This window comes from Stylophora pistillata, chromosome 5 (assembly GCF_964205215.1).
Source record: "Stylophora pistillata chromosome 5, jaStyPist1.2, whole genome shotgun sequence".
NCBI lineage: Eukaryota > Metazoa > Cnidaria > Anthozoa > Scleractinia > Pocilloporidae > Stylophora > Stylophora pistillata.
In genome coordinates this window covers 32,652,539-32,669,360 of record NC_142523.1, presented here as the reverse complement: position 1 = coordinate 32,669,360, position 16,822 = coordinate 32,652,539, and the positions used below count along the sequence as shown (strand labels likewise).

The 16,822-nt window shown below is 43.5% G+C and overlaps 1 protein-coding gene across 3 annotated transcripts in view; it reads left to right on the top strand.

The window, feature by feature from the left end:
• Positions 1-14,857, top strand: part of LOC111342278 (E3 ubiquitin-protein ligase HUWE1) — a 50,921-nt gene extending 36,064 nt beyond the window's left edge. The window contains exons 49-61 of one of the 3 annotated variants that reach the window (XM_088759303.1): positions 953-1,153; positions 1,292-1,567; positions 2,206-3,090; positions 4,348-4,685; positions 5,601-7,662; positions 7,927-8,211; positions 8,893-9,135; positions 9,290-9,480; positions 10,222-10,414; positions 11,059-11,711; positions 12,599-12,898; positions 13,254-13,444; positions 13,876-14,857. In XM_088759303.1, coding sequence (XP_088615429.1) covers positions 953-1,153; positions 1,292-1,567; positions 2,206-3,090; positions 4,348-4,685; positions 5,601-7,662; positions 7,927-8,211; positions 8,893-9,135; positions 9,290-9,480; positions 10,222-10,414; positions 11,059-11,711; positions 12,599-12,898; positions 13,254-13,444; positions 13,876-13,978 — 5,921 coding nt within the window. In that variant the 3' untranslated portion in view covers positions 13,979-14,857. Of the gene's footprint in view, positions 1-952; positions 1,160-1,291; positions 1,568-2,205; positions 3,091-4,347; positions 4,686-5,600; positions 7,663-7,926; positions 8,212-8,892; positions 9,136-9,289; positions 9,481-10,221; positions 10,415-11,058; positions 11,712-12,598; positions 12,899-13,253; positions 13,445-13,875 lie in introns of all 3 variants that reach the window. The other 2 variants (XM_088759304.1, XM_088759302.1) reach the window with 2 other exon arrangements.
• The last annotated feature ends 1,965 nt before the right edge of the window (positions 14,858-16,822 follow it).

The following is a 16,822-nucleotide window of genomic DNA, read 5'->3' as shown; positions in this document are numbered from 1 at the left end:
GTCCAAAAAAAAACTCGCACCATGCTCGTAACTAATCAGATACAAAACTAAAAACAATCTAGGTTATTTGCGTTTTGCCGCCCTTTAGGTTATTTGCGTTTTCCCGCCCTTCAAGCAGTTTGCTTGTCTTTCACTTTGAGTTCTCATTGGCTAATGATAATGTAAACCTTTCTTGTGATTAATTACTTTGGATTGGTTTTTCGTCACTGTATTGGTTTTGTGCAGTCATAATAAGAAAGGAGTTAGCACGAATTGAAAATGTTGGCTAGAAAGCTACGCTGAAATTGCGCAGATGGACTTACAGAGGAACAAGCAAACGGGCTGAGAAGTATCTGCAACCTTTTTGCCTTTTTGTCGCAGTTTTCACGTGGAAAACGTTAGAGGAGTTGTGGGAAGTTTTTATGCTACGGTTTCGTAACCGTCTGTAAGTCTAAAGAAGATAAACGATGAAAAGTTTATAGACAACATGGAACACCATATTTTGAAACCAATCAGTTTGTTTTTGTTTCGCTGTGATAAAAACTGAGTATCAGTTAGTTTCGTGTAGATCGTTTTTCGACTGAGTTTCGTAGAACTAAAGCTAAATTAATTGAGCGGCCGATTATAACAAAGGAGACTATCGGAGTCGGTTGGAACCTGTTGTAAAAACCAGGATACTGACTAAAGCGCATCAAAACGCGAATGACGAAGTTACAGTTAGTTTTAGTTTTGCGTCTGATTGGTTATAAATTTAACGTATACTTTTCTAGACCATCACAGACCGAAGAGAAGTAAAACTGCCCGAAGCGCGGGAAAAACGTCAACGACTGAGTTGCGAATGGCTTTAGGTTAGCATCGGATTGGTTGAAAATTTGCAGAAGTGAAGTAAAAATTTCACAGAGCGAGGTGAAATAAAATCAACGCAATCTAAAATTGCCATCGACGCCCATCGGAAAATTGTTGTATTCTTTAGGTGGTATCGGTGCCAGAGAGGGTGGAGTGATGGAGGAATCCAGTGGAGTTGATGTGATGGAGGAAGAGGGAGAAGAAGACGACGATGACCAGGATGAGGATGAGGGTGGCAGCGACATGGATGAAGATGGCGCTGACATGATAGGAGACGACTCCTTCAGAATCTACGAGGAAGATGCAGTCTACCTCCCCTTCGATGAAGGTTCGGGTCAGTGATATACCAGATACAAGTTTCTGACATATTTCTAACGAATCTCTGTTAGTCAATTAGTTTATGTGCAGCGAAGTATTTTAGAGTGAATCCTAGAAAAAACATCTTTTGTGTCTTGGTGTTGTTTAGGTCGTCATCTGGAGTTTGTGAGTGGTCCTCATGGCAACAGATTTGCAGGCACGTTCATGATGACCATGTCCCAGGATGATGAACCCGAGACAATATCCAGCATGGCACAGCGGCTGTCTCGTGTACACGGCCTCCGCGTGACCCCCAGGCACCACACCCAGCAGTCACAGTCGGTCCATTCATCGCATCCTCAAGGCGTGACTCAACCTCCTCTACCTGCTGTTATTCAGAATCTCCTTGGGCCGGAGACTTCCGATGGACTGCAGTTTAACACGAGTAAGTGTTGAGTTATAGTAGTTCCCTTTTATCTTTTTTTCCCTTAAGTTGTAGCTGCAATACTCAGACATGTGTATTATTTGGCTTATGGCCGAAATAACGTTCATTCGGATGGTAAAGAGCAAGAGCAAGCAAGGCATAACGCTCATACAATACTCTAATTCTAGCTCGATTTATAGGAAAATGTGAATCATCTGGGCATCTGGTGCATTGGTGACACACACGGCAACGCCTCGCGTGCTTTTTTGAAATTTTTTTCTTTCCATATTGTGACGTCACATGTACCGTTACCGAACAGACAAACGGCAACAAGGAGTCTGTGTGTCAGTCAGGTGTTATTTTATAAACTGCGGCATTGACAAGGACTTCCAGCCTTAAGAAAAGCTGTAATTGTACACGTGTACAATTACAGAAATAAAATCGCCAATTAGCTGTTTACGCTTCTTTCTCCGTTCTCACCACCCTGTTACGTCGGTGAATGGATGGTAATGGGCTTACCATTCTCGATGCAGGGTCATTTGTTGACATTTTCTCGGGTTATGTCCGCTAACTACACCAGAAAATTCGTATCACTAACAGACAGTGACGTTCAATTGAGTCGAGTAACGACAGGTGAATAAGAATTATTTCCTTTGCAGGTGTAAGCCACCGAGGCAGGCATTTGGTTCAAGATGAGATACAAGTTATTGCAAGAACCACTGAAGATGGCGGACCAGATGAGATCTTCTTTGAAAACTTCAATGAGGGTGCTGCGTCTTCAGTACCATCTGCTTTAACTCGCTGGGCAGAAGAAGGCCAGATTTTGGACGCACAAGGCGTTCATTACTGCGTAGCTGCGGTCAAGCCTGAAATCTTGCCCGTCTTGCTGAAATACCAAGCTGAAGAAATCGCCAAAGGTAGGGAGGAAGAGCAGAAGAAGAAGGCAGAGGCCCAGGCAAAAGCAGCCGCTACCAAGAAGGAGGAGGAAGAGAAAAAGAAGCAAGGCAAAAAAGAAAGTGGTGGAGAGTCATCAACAGCTGTGGAGGGACAGGGTACGTCTGCAGAAGGAGAGGCAAAGGGTGCATTTGAAGCACAGAGTGAAGTGATGCAGGTTGAGCAGCAGTCAGTGGATACAGTAAGGGAGGCTGAAGCTACGCCGTCTGAGCCAACACCCACAGAAGATGCATCTATGCTAATACGAATGTACATGGATGAACCTTCTGCTGAGGCACCTGCATCATCCAGCGATGAAGCGATGGTAAGAACTTCTACCCCCGTCAATGAAAGTGAAGAGCATGCCTCTTCTGTGTCTCCTGCCGTAGTACCGGCTACGCCAGCCAGTTCCATTGTTCAAGATATCATCAGTGCAGCCACAGCAGAAGTCGCCGGTGTAAGAACTGCAGGGCAGGCTGCCACATCAGCTATCGAGAGCCGTCCGGGTTCAGTTACTGAAGCTGAAAGCACAGAACAACAGGCTGTACAGCAGGAGAGCGATTCTTCTCCCATGGCTCTTGAAGAAGAAGGGACGACTACAGCCCCAAGCGGTAAGTATTGACAAAGATCTGTTCGCAGTATATATCTTATTAGACGTTTCGGTGTGTAGTATCGCTGATTATTTTACGAGTTGTGCTGTATTTTGACGAACCCTACGGCGAGTTAAAATACAAGCAACGAGTAAAAATACTATGTAAGTTGTTTATTGTGCAACGGTTTTTTTTTTTATTATTTTTTTGCCAAGTGTTTCTGCTCATTTCTCATAAGGCAGGAAAAGCAAAGCAGGTAGCGTGCATAGCCGATCTATAAACAGGGTTTTTTTACAGTACAAAATAACCAACTGTACAATATCGTAGTATGTTTGTACTCTATTCGTGTGGTATTTGTACTCTTTGTACAGTTGGGTAGCAAAAGTACTTATAGTGTTAAAGTGCCACTATGATCAAAACTTTGCATTGCCTTTTCTTTTCGCTTCTGGGAACTAGACGTAAGAAACACTTACCATGCCAAGTTTAATCGCAAAATTCTCACGGGAAGTATGATTATTTCAACCTTGTTTTCGTTTTTGGTCGCCCGCCATTACTCAATTAAAAAATGGCCGAGTGTGGCAAAAAGAGTTGGCACTAGTTGGAGCCTTTCGGAAGTGACGTCAGATGCGCAGCTCGACCTATAAAACGTGGCTAAATTTGTAGGCCATTTGGAAGAAGAATTCAAGGAAGAATACATCTTATAAAACGCCTAGAATTTTCACTGTGGAATCCCTCACAACACACGAAGCACGATGCGAAAGTGTGCATATGACGTCACTGGCCAACTCATGCGTAAACCGCTTTTCAGTTCAGTCGCTGGCTCTCGGTTTGCGAGCTGAGTAATTGCGGGCGGGTTTTTCGTGAATTTCGGCCAGCTATATCAAGGCGTATTTCGCTTCCATCGACCTAAAAACTATCGCATAGTACAATTCTAACCATATTAACTTGATTGGCGTTAAAAATTGTCAAACCAAAGACAAAAATTTTCGTCGTAGTGGCACTTTAAGGTATTGAGCTTCTTTTGTGGTTGTTTTTGAAAGCTTAACCATTGACATACTGACATTAGCGTGTATATTCTCTACACTGTTTTCCATACATTTCCGAGGGTGGTGACGAGGAGAATTTGTTTAATAACAAATACCTGTTTTTAGTTCTTGATCATGTCCTTTGTTCTCGTGATCGTTGTGTGAGATTCAGGGCTGATATAGTTTCGAGAAATTAGATGCTGGTCCCTTTAAGGGGTCATGGGGTTAAATCTAGACTACTTTACTCACTCAGCTGACCTTACAGAACCATCCCAAGCCGTCGTTACCATGCCAACAGCAGAGGCAGAAGCAGAAGCTGGGCCTGCAGCAGATACGGAGGAGCCGGGAACTAGCGGGGAAGCTGCGGCTTTAACAATAGATGGGATCCCGATCCCTGACGGAGTAGATCCTTCGTTCCTGGAAGCCTTACCAGAGGCCATTCGGCGCGAGGTGCTTGCTGAGCAGTTAGGCTTGCATCCCCCTCCAGCCTCACAGAGGAACACTGCGCCAGCCGAGGGAAATGAGGGAAACACTGACCTCAATGTGAGCCCTGAATTTCTGGCAGCTTTGCCTCCTGATGTCCAAGAAGAGGTGCGTCTGCTTGTCTCCTGGGAATGAAAACCTAGCAATTCTACTCTTACTTTAATTTTCTAACAAGCTGAATTTCGCGATTTCTTAGCCATATCCGATGTGGCTAAGACAAATAAACCTATTATATTCGACCGCAATTACTGCATAGCTACACTGCATTACACAATTCCCACAGTAAAGCCGTATTGTCGCCTATTTCCGTGTTACAACATTGCTTTCTTTCGCTGGTTAAATCTTGCAGAATTTATTTATTGCAAACGGACGTAATGTATATATGCTTGGCAGGCGGATCATGAGCGCTGAGGGAAAAAAAGACATCAATTTACTTCGGTGTTTTGTAGCGTTATATTTCCCTTTGTTTAATGCAGTGTTGGTGTTCGGTTTGAAGGGATAATTTAGGTTGTTTATTTTCGGTGGCTCCCTTTTTCTTTATGCCAGCATTTAAAGTCAGTGTTATCCCTTATTTTGAGCACGACAATTAAAAACTTTTTCCGAATAGGTAGAGCAATCCTTTTACCTGCTCAATTTTGAAAAATTCAAAGGGATTTTAGGCGGTATTAAGAGGAATTACTCGCGGTGAAATTTTACCAGTTATCGCCGGAAAAGGAGAACACTGTTTAGTCATTGTGTACAGTCATTTCGAACGGTACTGACAAATAGAAATTGGTTGACAATCTTGAACTTGCAGGGCTCGACACTAACGGTGACCAACTAGCCACAGACTAGAAGAAAGTCTGGTTTGGCTAGTAAACAAACTGAAATTGTCGTAACATCTAAGATATCACTAGCCACTGCTGTAGTTGGTGATCATTTACTTTTTTTCTGGTGACTGTAATATGCAATTCAGGGGTGATATTGTAAGGAGAAATTAGATCCTGGTCATTCTTAGGGGTCTGAGTTAACTTCTTTCTCCAGGTCCTTCAGCAGCAACGCATTGAACAAGAAAGACGACGCATCCAAACCGCCACTCCTGAGCAAGCTGTTGATCCGGGTTCTTTCCTTCGTAACCTAGCCCCCTCCCTGCGGCAAACAGTTTTGGCAGACATTGACGACTCTCTTCTTCCTTTACTACCGACTGACTTAGCCTCCGAAGCCCAGACCCTCCGGAGAGAAATAGAAGCCAGGCACCACAGGCTGCTGCAGGAGCGTTTTAACTTCGGAAGTGGAGACAGAGCTTCGGCGATTTCTGCTCTATTGCGTCACTCCGCCTTGTCGCGCCACGGGGGAGGGTCCCATTTTGCCAGGCTGCTTCCCACGGGGGGAGGGCTGAGTAGCAGAGGCACAGGGTTTTCAAACGGTCCGTCGTACCTCCCTCCCCCAAACCGTAAGATAGTTGGACGTCATTTATTGGATCACGAGGCTCTGGTGTGCCTTCTGGTGCTTCTCTTCGTGGAGGAACCTCGTCTAAATACTGGACGTTTGCACAAAGTGCTTAGAAATCTGTGCTATCACGAGGAAACTCGAACATGGCTGATAAGTGCCATGATTTCGATTCTTAGGAGAACTAGTGGGCAAACCTCAGACGGTTCTTGCCCTGTTCCTTACGTAGAGAGTTCATCGCACGCGGAGGTGTCGTCTTCGTCGATGTCCGAGCCCGTCAGAACTGAGAGTCCAGGTAGACTCGATGAGTACCTACTCACTCGGGAGCAGTCTTCTTCTGATCCTAAAGCGTCGAAGCAACATTCATGGTTGTCATTCGGTTTGCGCACATCTTTAGGATCACGGGCAAATGTTTTTGCCATTAAGCGGCAAGGAAAAGCTGGACTAGAACGCAGCACACACGTCAGCATACACCCTCAAGCCTCGCAATTTGTTTGTAAGCATGTGCTTGACGCGTTATTGTTCTTAGCGAAAAGCTTTCCTGCTAGTTTTGCTCCGTTTCAATCGGCTGCAAAACTGCATCCATCATGTAGCAAAGATGATAGTTCGTCGACAGAGGGGAAAGCGGCAGGCACTGCCTCCCAAGACAGCACAGACTTTTGGGATATCTTGCTTAAACTTGATACCGCTGGAAGCGGAAGAAAAGGGAAAAGTGCAGCGAAAACAAGTGCGAGTCAAAGTAGTTTATCTTCGACGAAAGATTCGCCTTTAGAGGAGTTTTCTTTGTCGCCCATCGGACAGCTCTTAGGTGCCCTTGATGAACCTGTCGTACAAGGAAGCGTGGTAGTGACAGACAAGCTTTTGCGGTTGTTATCAGTAACGTCTGCGGCGCTCCCGGACTTGCCCGTGAAATCAAGCAGAAAATCTGAAGGCTGCGAAACTGCGGCTACTGAAGCAGACCCTGCTGAAACTACAACGCAGGCACCAACAGGAGAACCGGTCACGCAATCTATGATTTCCACAGAAGCCGTAACAAATGTGACTGTGACAATTCCAGAGGAGAGCGTAACGCCTCATCATGTGACTGTTGATACACCCTGCTCAGAAACTGAGTCAGTGGCTTCGTCATTGATCGTTGAGCGCTCGTCTGAAGCTGGAGGCGAACCACATGAGGTTGAATCACTCGACGGTGGGTCTGTTGACGAGCTGCTGTCCCACCCCAGCGAGGCATCCTCCCATCCAGGGGTGGCGGAGCCCATGATAGTCGAGGTGACACCTCCTCTTGGCCCGCATGCACTGGCTTCTAATGAAGAAAGCTCACTTCTGACAACTTCGACAGCTGTGGTAGAGGCAGAGTCCGTGGGGAAGGAGATTCCAGATCAGAAAACGTCCATAGTGAAGGAAGGCGAGTTACGGCTGGTAGTTAACGTACTTACCTCTGGGATGTGCTCGGAAGAAGGGCTCGAGGATGCGACCACACTTCTGCTCCAAGTCTCTCGTCTGAACTCGCAAACTCGTGACAGTGTATTACAGCTTTTATTGGAGGGAGCTCGCCGAATTGGACAGACATTGCAAGAGAACATAGCTCTGCTGCTAAGTGAATTAGTTGAACATAATAGGAATGCTCCACAGAAGGACGAATCTGACCTTAAAAAAGGTAAAATGTTGTTTATATTTTTCGATTCAATTGAACGAGAAATGAGAGCTTAGTCCGAGATAGGTGAATAAGGATCGTTCCAGACCTCTATGGATGTCATTCGCTCCTCTACGCAATAGCTATGACTTGAAATTCTGTCTTCATAGTGCAACAACGCAGGGATCAAGCTCTATTTTTTGCAAACGTTGCATGCCTCAATCCCTACAGTCGCAGGATTTTTTTTTTCGGTAGACAGATTATTATTTTACTACTTTTTATTCATAGGCAAGAGACCGGCCTCTCTAGTACTCCCCAGTGCTCCTCGGAGGCCAACAAGGGGCGGTCACCAATCTGGCTGGGCGACAATGCCTGCTGGCTCAAGGGGCAGGCAGCAAAACAGACAAGTGCGGTACGATCTTCATCTGCCGTCCATGCCGGCTCTAACTTGCAAGACTTCCAGTCAGGCACTTCTACTTAGAGTTCTTAAAGTGATTCTTCAGCTGAGAGAAGCGGCAAGGAAGACTGCATCTGGGACGACGTCGGCAAGAACAAGAAGCACACAGAGGAGGGGTGAGTTTGCACTCTTTTGTTTTCAAATATCTGTGTTGCAAATAAAGGTAAAAAAAACCGTTGACTCTTTTTACTCCCTGGATGACCTCTTTTTTAGCCTTCGAATGTGACCTCAATTTTCGTGCATAGGTATGATGAGAAAAACAAAAACAAAACAAAACAACATCTAATAGGGGATCATGTCTGACTTAGCTCTTTAACTCCCATGGGTGATCAAGACAGAATTTCTCCTTACAATATCAGCACAATATCAAGCAGAAAAGTGATGCGTATAAAGAAATTATCGATAAGGGCATTATTTGTCGATCCAATAACTAAATTCTCCAAACTATCATCGTAAGATTTGTATCGCAGACAGCAAGGAGAATTAATAATGAGATCTTGGAGTAAAAGGGTTACCCACCAAATTCTTACGGCTGAGATGATTACAAATATATGACGAGCAGTGCGGAGAGTGAATGTTTTGATGTTGGCAGTGTTAGGATATCATTTGCTACGAGCGGGAAACTCCCAGTTAACCGGGGAAGATTTAAATCCAAGCCAGTTCCAAGTTTTCCAGCCAAGTGCTTTGCCCACTACGTCACTAAGAACTCACTGACAATCAAGACGATACATTCGGTTGAAATACGGCAACGTCCCGTAATCTGCCCGTATTGTAAGACAGTTTATTTCGAATTCTAGTCGCAGATGAGAGTTCAGTAGTACAGCGCCTCGTACAAGGATCACGTGGTCTGGGTGCTGTAATAGCCGCCATAGAAAACGAGGCGGAAGCCATCTTTGAAGCATTCTCGCACATGCGTGCTCTGCGCTCCGAACACCATGGCGATCAAGCGAGGGCTGGTGGACCGCGGAATGAACCGGCGCCTCAGGGAGAGAGGAGTCAAGATGGAAACCGACCTGACGGGAGTGGTCAGGAGGGGGAAGGTGAGTTGTTTTGATGTGTTGAAAAAGAGGGGCGGAAATTGTTAAAAAAAAAAAAATTCCTTTTGTAGATAAAGTAGCCAAGTTATTTAGAAAATATCCCTTGCAACATAAGCGTATTTACAAGGAAAACTAACATTTATCGACTATTCACCAGGTTCGTCGACATCAGGAGGTACAAACAAACCCGAATTACCGCTACTGAGCGAGCAGATTACCCTAGAGGAGCTTTGGGAGACGTTAGGCGAATGCTTGGCGGAGTTGGGCCGAACGTCCGACAGTCACGCTGTGCTGGTACTGCAGCCTGCAGTTGAGGCTTTCTTCCTTGTCCACGGTACAGAAAAACAGGTGATTGCTGCATTTATGGCACTTTGCTCAAAACAAAAGCCTAAAATTGTCACCGTTACAAAAATCTTAATTACTTTGACATTTTTGGCCAAAACCATCCCGCCGAAAATTACGTCCTACCCTCCAGTACAAGTGGTTTGTTTTTTTTTTTTGTTACCTACGTTTTCTTGCTTGAACCACTCGCCCTTACCAGATCGTGTTTCAGTCGATTTGCGTGTGGAGGCTTAATCAGGGAAAAAAGTGATCTCACCAGTTGAATTCTCAGTGTGTAAGCACAGCCATTCGGTATGCAGCAAGAGATCTTTATTATTTCAAAATTTGTACGCCCTTCTACGAACAAACTTAGTGGTGAAGAAATTTGTCGCAGTTGAGCTCCTGCCGATCTCCTTTCTTCGCTCGTTTTGCGTGCCCTCATGTTCTTAAAAAAACAAACAAACAAACAAACAAAAACTGGTGTCGGAAATTTTCTGGTCATCGTAAGTATTTTTTTTTTTGGGAGGGGGGGCGGTGAGCACGCTTTGACCCGTAAGAGTGACTGGTTTCTAATTTCTCCTAACGGTATCACCCTAGAAACAAATGTAAAGGTCACGAGAATGAAGGAAATGATCACCAATTTAGGAAGCTCCTCCTTGTCAGTATAAGAGGAAATGCAAAGAAAACTGTCTGTAGAATATCAATACTGGTGTAAGGCTGCAAAAGTTAAAAGTAAGAGACAATTTTCTTCCTCCCTTATCTTTGTAGGAGAACACCTCGACTCAAAGCCAAAGCGAACAACCGCGCCCCGGTCAACGATTATCATCATTGAGCGCAGAAGTTATGCCTGCCTCCCCCGGACCTCTATCCCCGGGCCCCTTGAGTCCAAACCGACAGATGTCAGTCACGTCTGTGACGTCAGATTTGCCATCAGACACACAGAAGTTCCTTAGATTCGCTGGTAAGGAAACTGGGTTCATTGCATGAAGTAAGACAGAGTTCGTGTTGAATCTAGATTTCCACTAAAGGGGGAGAATTTACACTTCATTAGACATTGGTAGAAGATGAAAATCGTCGCCAAAGGTATACGTACAGGGTTCCCGCGCTCCTTGAAAGTCCTCGAATTTAATTTTGTTTTCAAGGACTTAAAAACCCTCGAATTTAGTCTCAGGTCCTTGAAAAACTCCAAAAAGTCCTTGAATATAAGTGCAGATGAGTCGAAGTTTTCTTTTATTTTTGGTTTTGAAAGTGTAAGTTTCTGGCGCAAATCGCGAAATAGAGTTTTTCCTTCAAGTCCCGCGTCCGATTGTGAGGTCTGACACGTGATAAAGAGCAATGTTTTTTATTTCTGTTTGTTCCTACTTAATGCAAAATGTCCTTGAATCTGAGAGCGAATGCCCTTGAAAATGACCCAGAAAGTCCTTGAAAGTCCTTGAATTAGGTTCCTGAAAAAGTGTAAGTACCCTGTACAAAGGGGTTTAAAATTTTGTCTTTCGGTTTCTCGCACCAACTACTCTACAGTAAATGGAAAAAGTCGTTAATTTCGTGAGGAAAATGCGCACGAACCTCAAAACAAGCATTTTTTTTTATTATTATTATTTACAGAAAAGCACCGTACTGTGTTGAACCAAATCCTACGTCAATCCACTATTCACCTCGCCGACGGTCCGTTCGCGGTTTTAGTTGATCATACACGAGTGCTCGACTTTGACGTCAAACGTCGTTTCTTCCGTCAAGAGCTCGAACGACTCGACGAAGGAATCCGACGAGACGACCTCACGATCCACGTCCGACGCGAACACGTGTTCGAGGACTCGTACCGAGAGCTTCACCGGCGAAGTGCAGAAGAGATGAAGAGCCGACTGTATGTAGTGTTCGAAGGCGAGGAAGGACAAGATGCCGGAGGACTTCTGAGGGAATGGTTCGTGATCATGTCCCGGGAGATGTTCAACCCAAATTACGCCCTTTTCACGACCTCCCCAGGGGACAGAGTAACGTATCAACCAAACGCCAGTTCCAACTGCAACTCCAACCATCTGAGTTACTTTAAGTTCGTCGGCAGGATCGTGGCTAAGGCGATTTACGACAACAAGCTGTTGGATTGTTTCTTCACGCGGTCTTTTTACAAGCACATCTTGGACAAACCTGTGCACTTCACGGACTTGGAGTCGTTCGACTACGCTCTGTATCAGGGTCTGCATTACTTGCTGGAACACGACATCAGTGATATCGACATGGAGCTCACATTCAGTACTGAGGTAACGCACGTATTATACAGCGCATTTTTTCTCGCAAAGCTAAATCTAATTTGACCACAACGCCTAACCAGAACAAAGGTTAGCGTCACAACGAGCCACTGAGAACTCAAAAGTAATTTGGTAACCGCTCTCACGCGCGGGAAAACGCCAGTGACTTAGTTTCAAATGGTTTACCTTTGTATGTGATTGGCTAAGAGAATGGTGCCATTTTTCTGGACCAATCATAAAGCGGAGTGACCAAGTCGTAAGTGGTTTACCTTTGCATCTGTATGGTTAAGAGAATGCGGCGAATTTTCTGGACCGGTGACCAAACGAATCGAAGTAAAATCAATGCAACCCCGTATTGCTTTCGACACGCATTTGTAAATTACTTTAGAACCCCAATACGTTTTTCTTGAGAATGAAACCTGGAAGATTTCAAGGGGACGGAAAGCTATCGAATATAGAATCTCAACGGCTTTTTAAGGTTTCTAAGAGGGTGTAAGTGGTTTTAACTGTCTAAACATTGAATTGAATAAGACAACTTTAAATCTATTCGGAGATTCAATCCAATTTTTTTTTTTTTTTTTTTTTTTTTTTTTGTACTTATGAACTCCTGCATAAGATTGGCAACGTTGTTTGTGGGAGTGTCCCAGGGCTACCATTGAAGTCGAATTATCTTTGGGTGTGATAGCGTGACGCCTTAGACATCTTCGGCAATTGCCGGTAGCTCCTCGTGACCGTCCGGATCATCAAGACTATAAAATGTATTCATCGTGAAATCTCTCAAGTGTTACATGGCATTTCAACAACTAGGTATCCTTGAAATTAGAAACTATCGGATATAATTGAATTGTCGGCTAGGGGGAAATTGTCTTCGACTTCTTAACTCTAAAATCTTCTACTAGGTCCACGAATTCGGTTTGTCAGAAGTCCGCGAACTGGTTAAGAACGGCAAGAACATCGCCGTAACGGAAGAAAACAAGAAAGAGTACGTACAAAGAGTGTGTCAAATGAAAATGACCGGAGCAATCAGGAACCAGCTTGACTCCTTCCTGGAGGGTTTCTACGACATCATTCCTAAACGTCTGATTTCTATCTTCGATGAACAAGAACTCGAGTTGTTGATTTCCGGCCTTCCAAACATTGACTTGGATGACTTGAAAGCGAACACTGAATACCACAAATACACGGAGAACTCATTACAGGTACGAAACGTCTATTACTAACTTTCATGTGTTGTAGTTCAATAAGTCGAGTCTCATCGTAAAACTTCATATCTGTTTCCTCTCCCCCCCCCCTCCCCCACTGAAAGGAGACCCAATTAAGGGACACTTTTTTTTTCCTGATTGTGTCCCCTCAGGCAAGGTTCATCGTAGGTCCCCTGCATCTGAGACCCTTACCTTATGGAACCTATTTTGGGACACTTTTTCTAGTATCTTGTCTGATGCCTTACTCGAGGTTCATAGTAAATCTTCTGTGTTTGTTTTCCTCACCAAAGGGACGAATAATTCCCCATCTGAAACCTTCGAAAACTGATTTCTTTGATATTCTCTATCGCAGATCCAGTGGTTTTGGAGAGCCTTACGTTCGTTTGACCAGGCGGACCGAGCAAAATTCCTTCAGTTTGTCACAGGGACAAGCAAGGTTCCTTTGCAGGGTTTTGGTGCCTTGGAGGGGATGAATGGATTCCAAAAGTTCCAGATTCATCGCGACGATCGGTCTACGGACAGGTTACCGTCTGCGCACACATGGTGAGCTTTTCCTCGTTCCATTTCTGTACAGTATATTTTAAGAGATATGTTGTATGCTACGATAAAAAATTCTTTCGAAGTTGTCGTCGAGGTGTCGTGGATAGAATGATTTCAGAATATGAATTTCACTTATCTATGTTGCATACTTCGTGTAGGTTGATTTTATCTTTCCATTGTATACGGAACATGTTACACATATTGTTCGGCTTAGTTTTAGCTTGCAGTACAGGTGTCTTACAAGAAAGAGGGAGATAGCGTGGCAAACTCGCGATTGTTCACTGAGACAACGCGTTTACACAGGGGTAGTAGAGGACCGTTCAAACAATGAAAAATAAAAGAATTCCCCGTACTGAAGGCAAGGTATAGCCTTATTTTGCTCAGTCTTCGGAATCGAGGATTTTATGGTTGTCGTTGATTTTTTTTTTTCTCAGCTTTAACCAGCTGGATCTCCCAGCCTACGAGACGTACGACAAGTTACGGTCCATGCTGAACAAGGCAGTGGACGAGTGCCCTGAAGGGTTTGGTTTGGCGTAAAACGTACACACAAAGGAGATTCAAAGACTGGAATTTTGAAACACGAAAAAGACAGTACATTAATCGAGTTAAGGTTGACTGTTGTGCCCTGATGTGAGAATTATACGAAATATTGAACTCAGGGAACAAAAGGAGGAAAAAAGAAAACAATTCTAAAATACTTGAAGTGTTTGAGAGTGAATCACTGGATAGTTTACGGCCTTCATATGGGAAGTATTGTGCAGAGATGAGTTTTCCTCTCGTTGGACAAAGAAGCAGCTTTAATTGCCTTTGAAGGAGTGCGTGACAAGAATATTGTTACAGAAAAGTGTTGTCACGCAAGAACATTTCGTCATGAAACAACGCGTACGCAAAGAGCTACATTCGCTGATAGACACTAGACTTTGGTACTTACTGCAGTAGTCCGCTTTGGCGAGAAAATATTGCTTTGCTTTTCGTATCTAAATGATAAAGAGCTGACAACAGAAACTACTTAGTTAGAGTTTGGTGGAACTGTTTGAAGCCTTACTTGAGGAGTGCGTGACCGAAACTTGAGTGACAAAAATGTTATATAAGAGTCACGTTGAAAAAGACATTCTTGAACATTTTGATTAAAATAGTTATCAATCCACGCCAAACTGACGCGTTTATTTAGGAAAGATTTTGAAACAATAAAACAGTTTCTATTTCCAAGTAAGCTATGGATCACTTTCTTTTTATTTCTGTGATATTTTGAAGTGTATCTTGCCGCTTGCGAAGAACAGTAAAGGAAGAAAATTTTGCCGCTTATCTCCTGAACGAAAACTAAAAAAAAAACCTCATCTTTGCGACATTTAATCTGTTTTTGTTACTGAGCTAGTTCGAAGATTTCTATAGAATAAAATACTTTTCTCCTGGTGATTACGTCCTAGATTCTCATAACCTTTCATTGAGAGCTTTACTGGTATATCATTTTTTTGAATCCCCCCCCCCCCCCCCCCCCCAGGACGACTAGCACTTGATTTCGCATTACATCAAATCTGAATCACGCGTCAAGGTTACGGGAATAAATGAAATGACCACCAACTAAATGAGTTCTCGATTGTTAAACATACTGTCCTCGCTAGCACCATAGGAAATGATATATAGATTTAGCCAAGCCTAAAAGCGGAACTCCCAAGTTCGTAATATTAATGATAACATAAAAGATGTGCATTTACCAAGACTCGCCTGAGACACCCCTCCTTCGTTTTGATAGCCTCCCCTACCCTACCCCTGTAATCTGAAGGCACGTAGGTACGTACGCTCGGTCACGTCAGTCACGTGACAACCAAACGAAAAGAGGTTGACCATATTCCATGGGAATGGGGCTCTGAATCACGCGCGCGAAGCGCGCGTGGGAGCCCCGCTATAAAGAGAACAGTCTGGAGAACATGCGCAGTACTGACTGTCAGGGTGTGGAGGGTTGCATCAGTGAGGGAAAATGTTTCCAAAATTCCAAAATTTAACCTTTTTTTTCTTAATAAAAGACTCCTCAATTTACCAGGTATCGTTTAAGTCGAGGGAATGTGGTTTAGAGTTAAAGGACATTTACATGCATTTATATCAGTTTGATTGTATATCCCCTGTCACGAGTCAATTATGTTTAGTTGATATCTGCCGGGCTATGGATACTTATTGACCGAGTGAGAGGGCTGGGCGGGAGAATATTTTACCTCATGCCATGACGTACGCTAAGTCCGTGTTTCATGACCTAGAGCGAAATAATTCTCAGCATGGAATGATTTAACTTAGTCGAGGAGCATTGTATTGTATAAACGCGCCATTTCTCCGATCTTCCTTTCTGGACTGGACTGTGTTTCTGTTTTCTGGCCCCACTCGCGCCATTGCGTGCGACTCTTGCAAAAAAAAACCTGGGGGGCTGTACGATTCAAATGATAGAAATGTCTTATTTTGAAATGGATATTGATATCCACTAAGGTCAAAGGCTCGATGCGAGGGAACGTCCTGAGACACAAATGAGGTCTCTCCTTTATTAGAAAATTTGCAGATTACAGCCTCATTATACATTTCAGATTGAATCTTTTTATTCACACTCTAATTGCTTCAAAAGATTTATTTGCTTCAAAGTGCTCATTTCGAACCTGAGTAAAAGATGATAATCGTTTGGCGGGTTCCTCCAGTTATAATTTCAAGCAAACCCTTTTTCGTAGAAATTGTGTTGTCAGTTTCGATCAACAAATGTTTTTTAATTTCGCAACTCTTTCTTTTATTGCTGTACGTGATCTCGAATGCGGAAAATTATTCTTTCAAATTTGTCCTTCAAATATCCGACTCGGTTCAGCTGACTACAACGTTGGAAATTTTTCACCATTTTAGTAATTTTTTTCTATCCATGTACTTTTAATGACGATTTCCTAGTACATCATGACAGAAATTTCTGTCATTTGCCGCCGCATAAATTACGTCAAACGCGATATTGGCACGAACACTTTTTTCATCAAATCTCTCCAATATCTTCATTTTGGTTAATTCACTTCCTTATTATTGAAGATCAAAGCAAAAAAAATTTATTATTTTAGGAACCCAACAGAGAATTTTTTCTTATTTTTTTTGTTTTTTACCTCCAGGGCATTTGGCTCCACGAACGATTTACATTAGCGAAACGCTTTTCGCAAACAAGCTGGCTTTTTGTTTATTACCTACCGTTTTCACACTTTGCTAAAGCTCCACGTCCAAAAGTCCTTGAAAAAAGCATTTCAGAACCTTGATCAAGCAATAAAGATTGTTTTTGTTCGATCACAAATAGCTATCGAGGACTTCCATATACGCTGATCCATTTCAGACATCAATTTCACCTGTCACTTACACGACTGCCAGAAATAA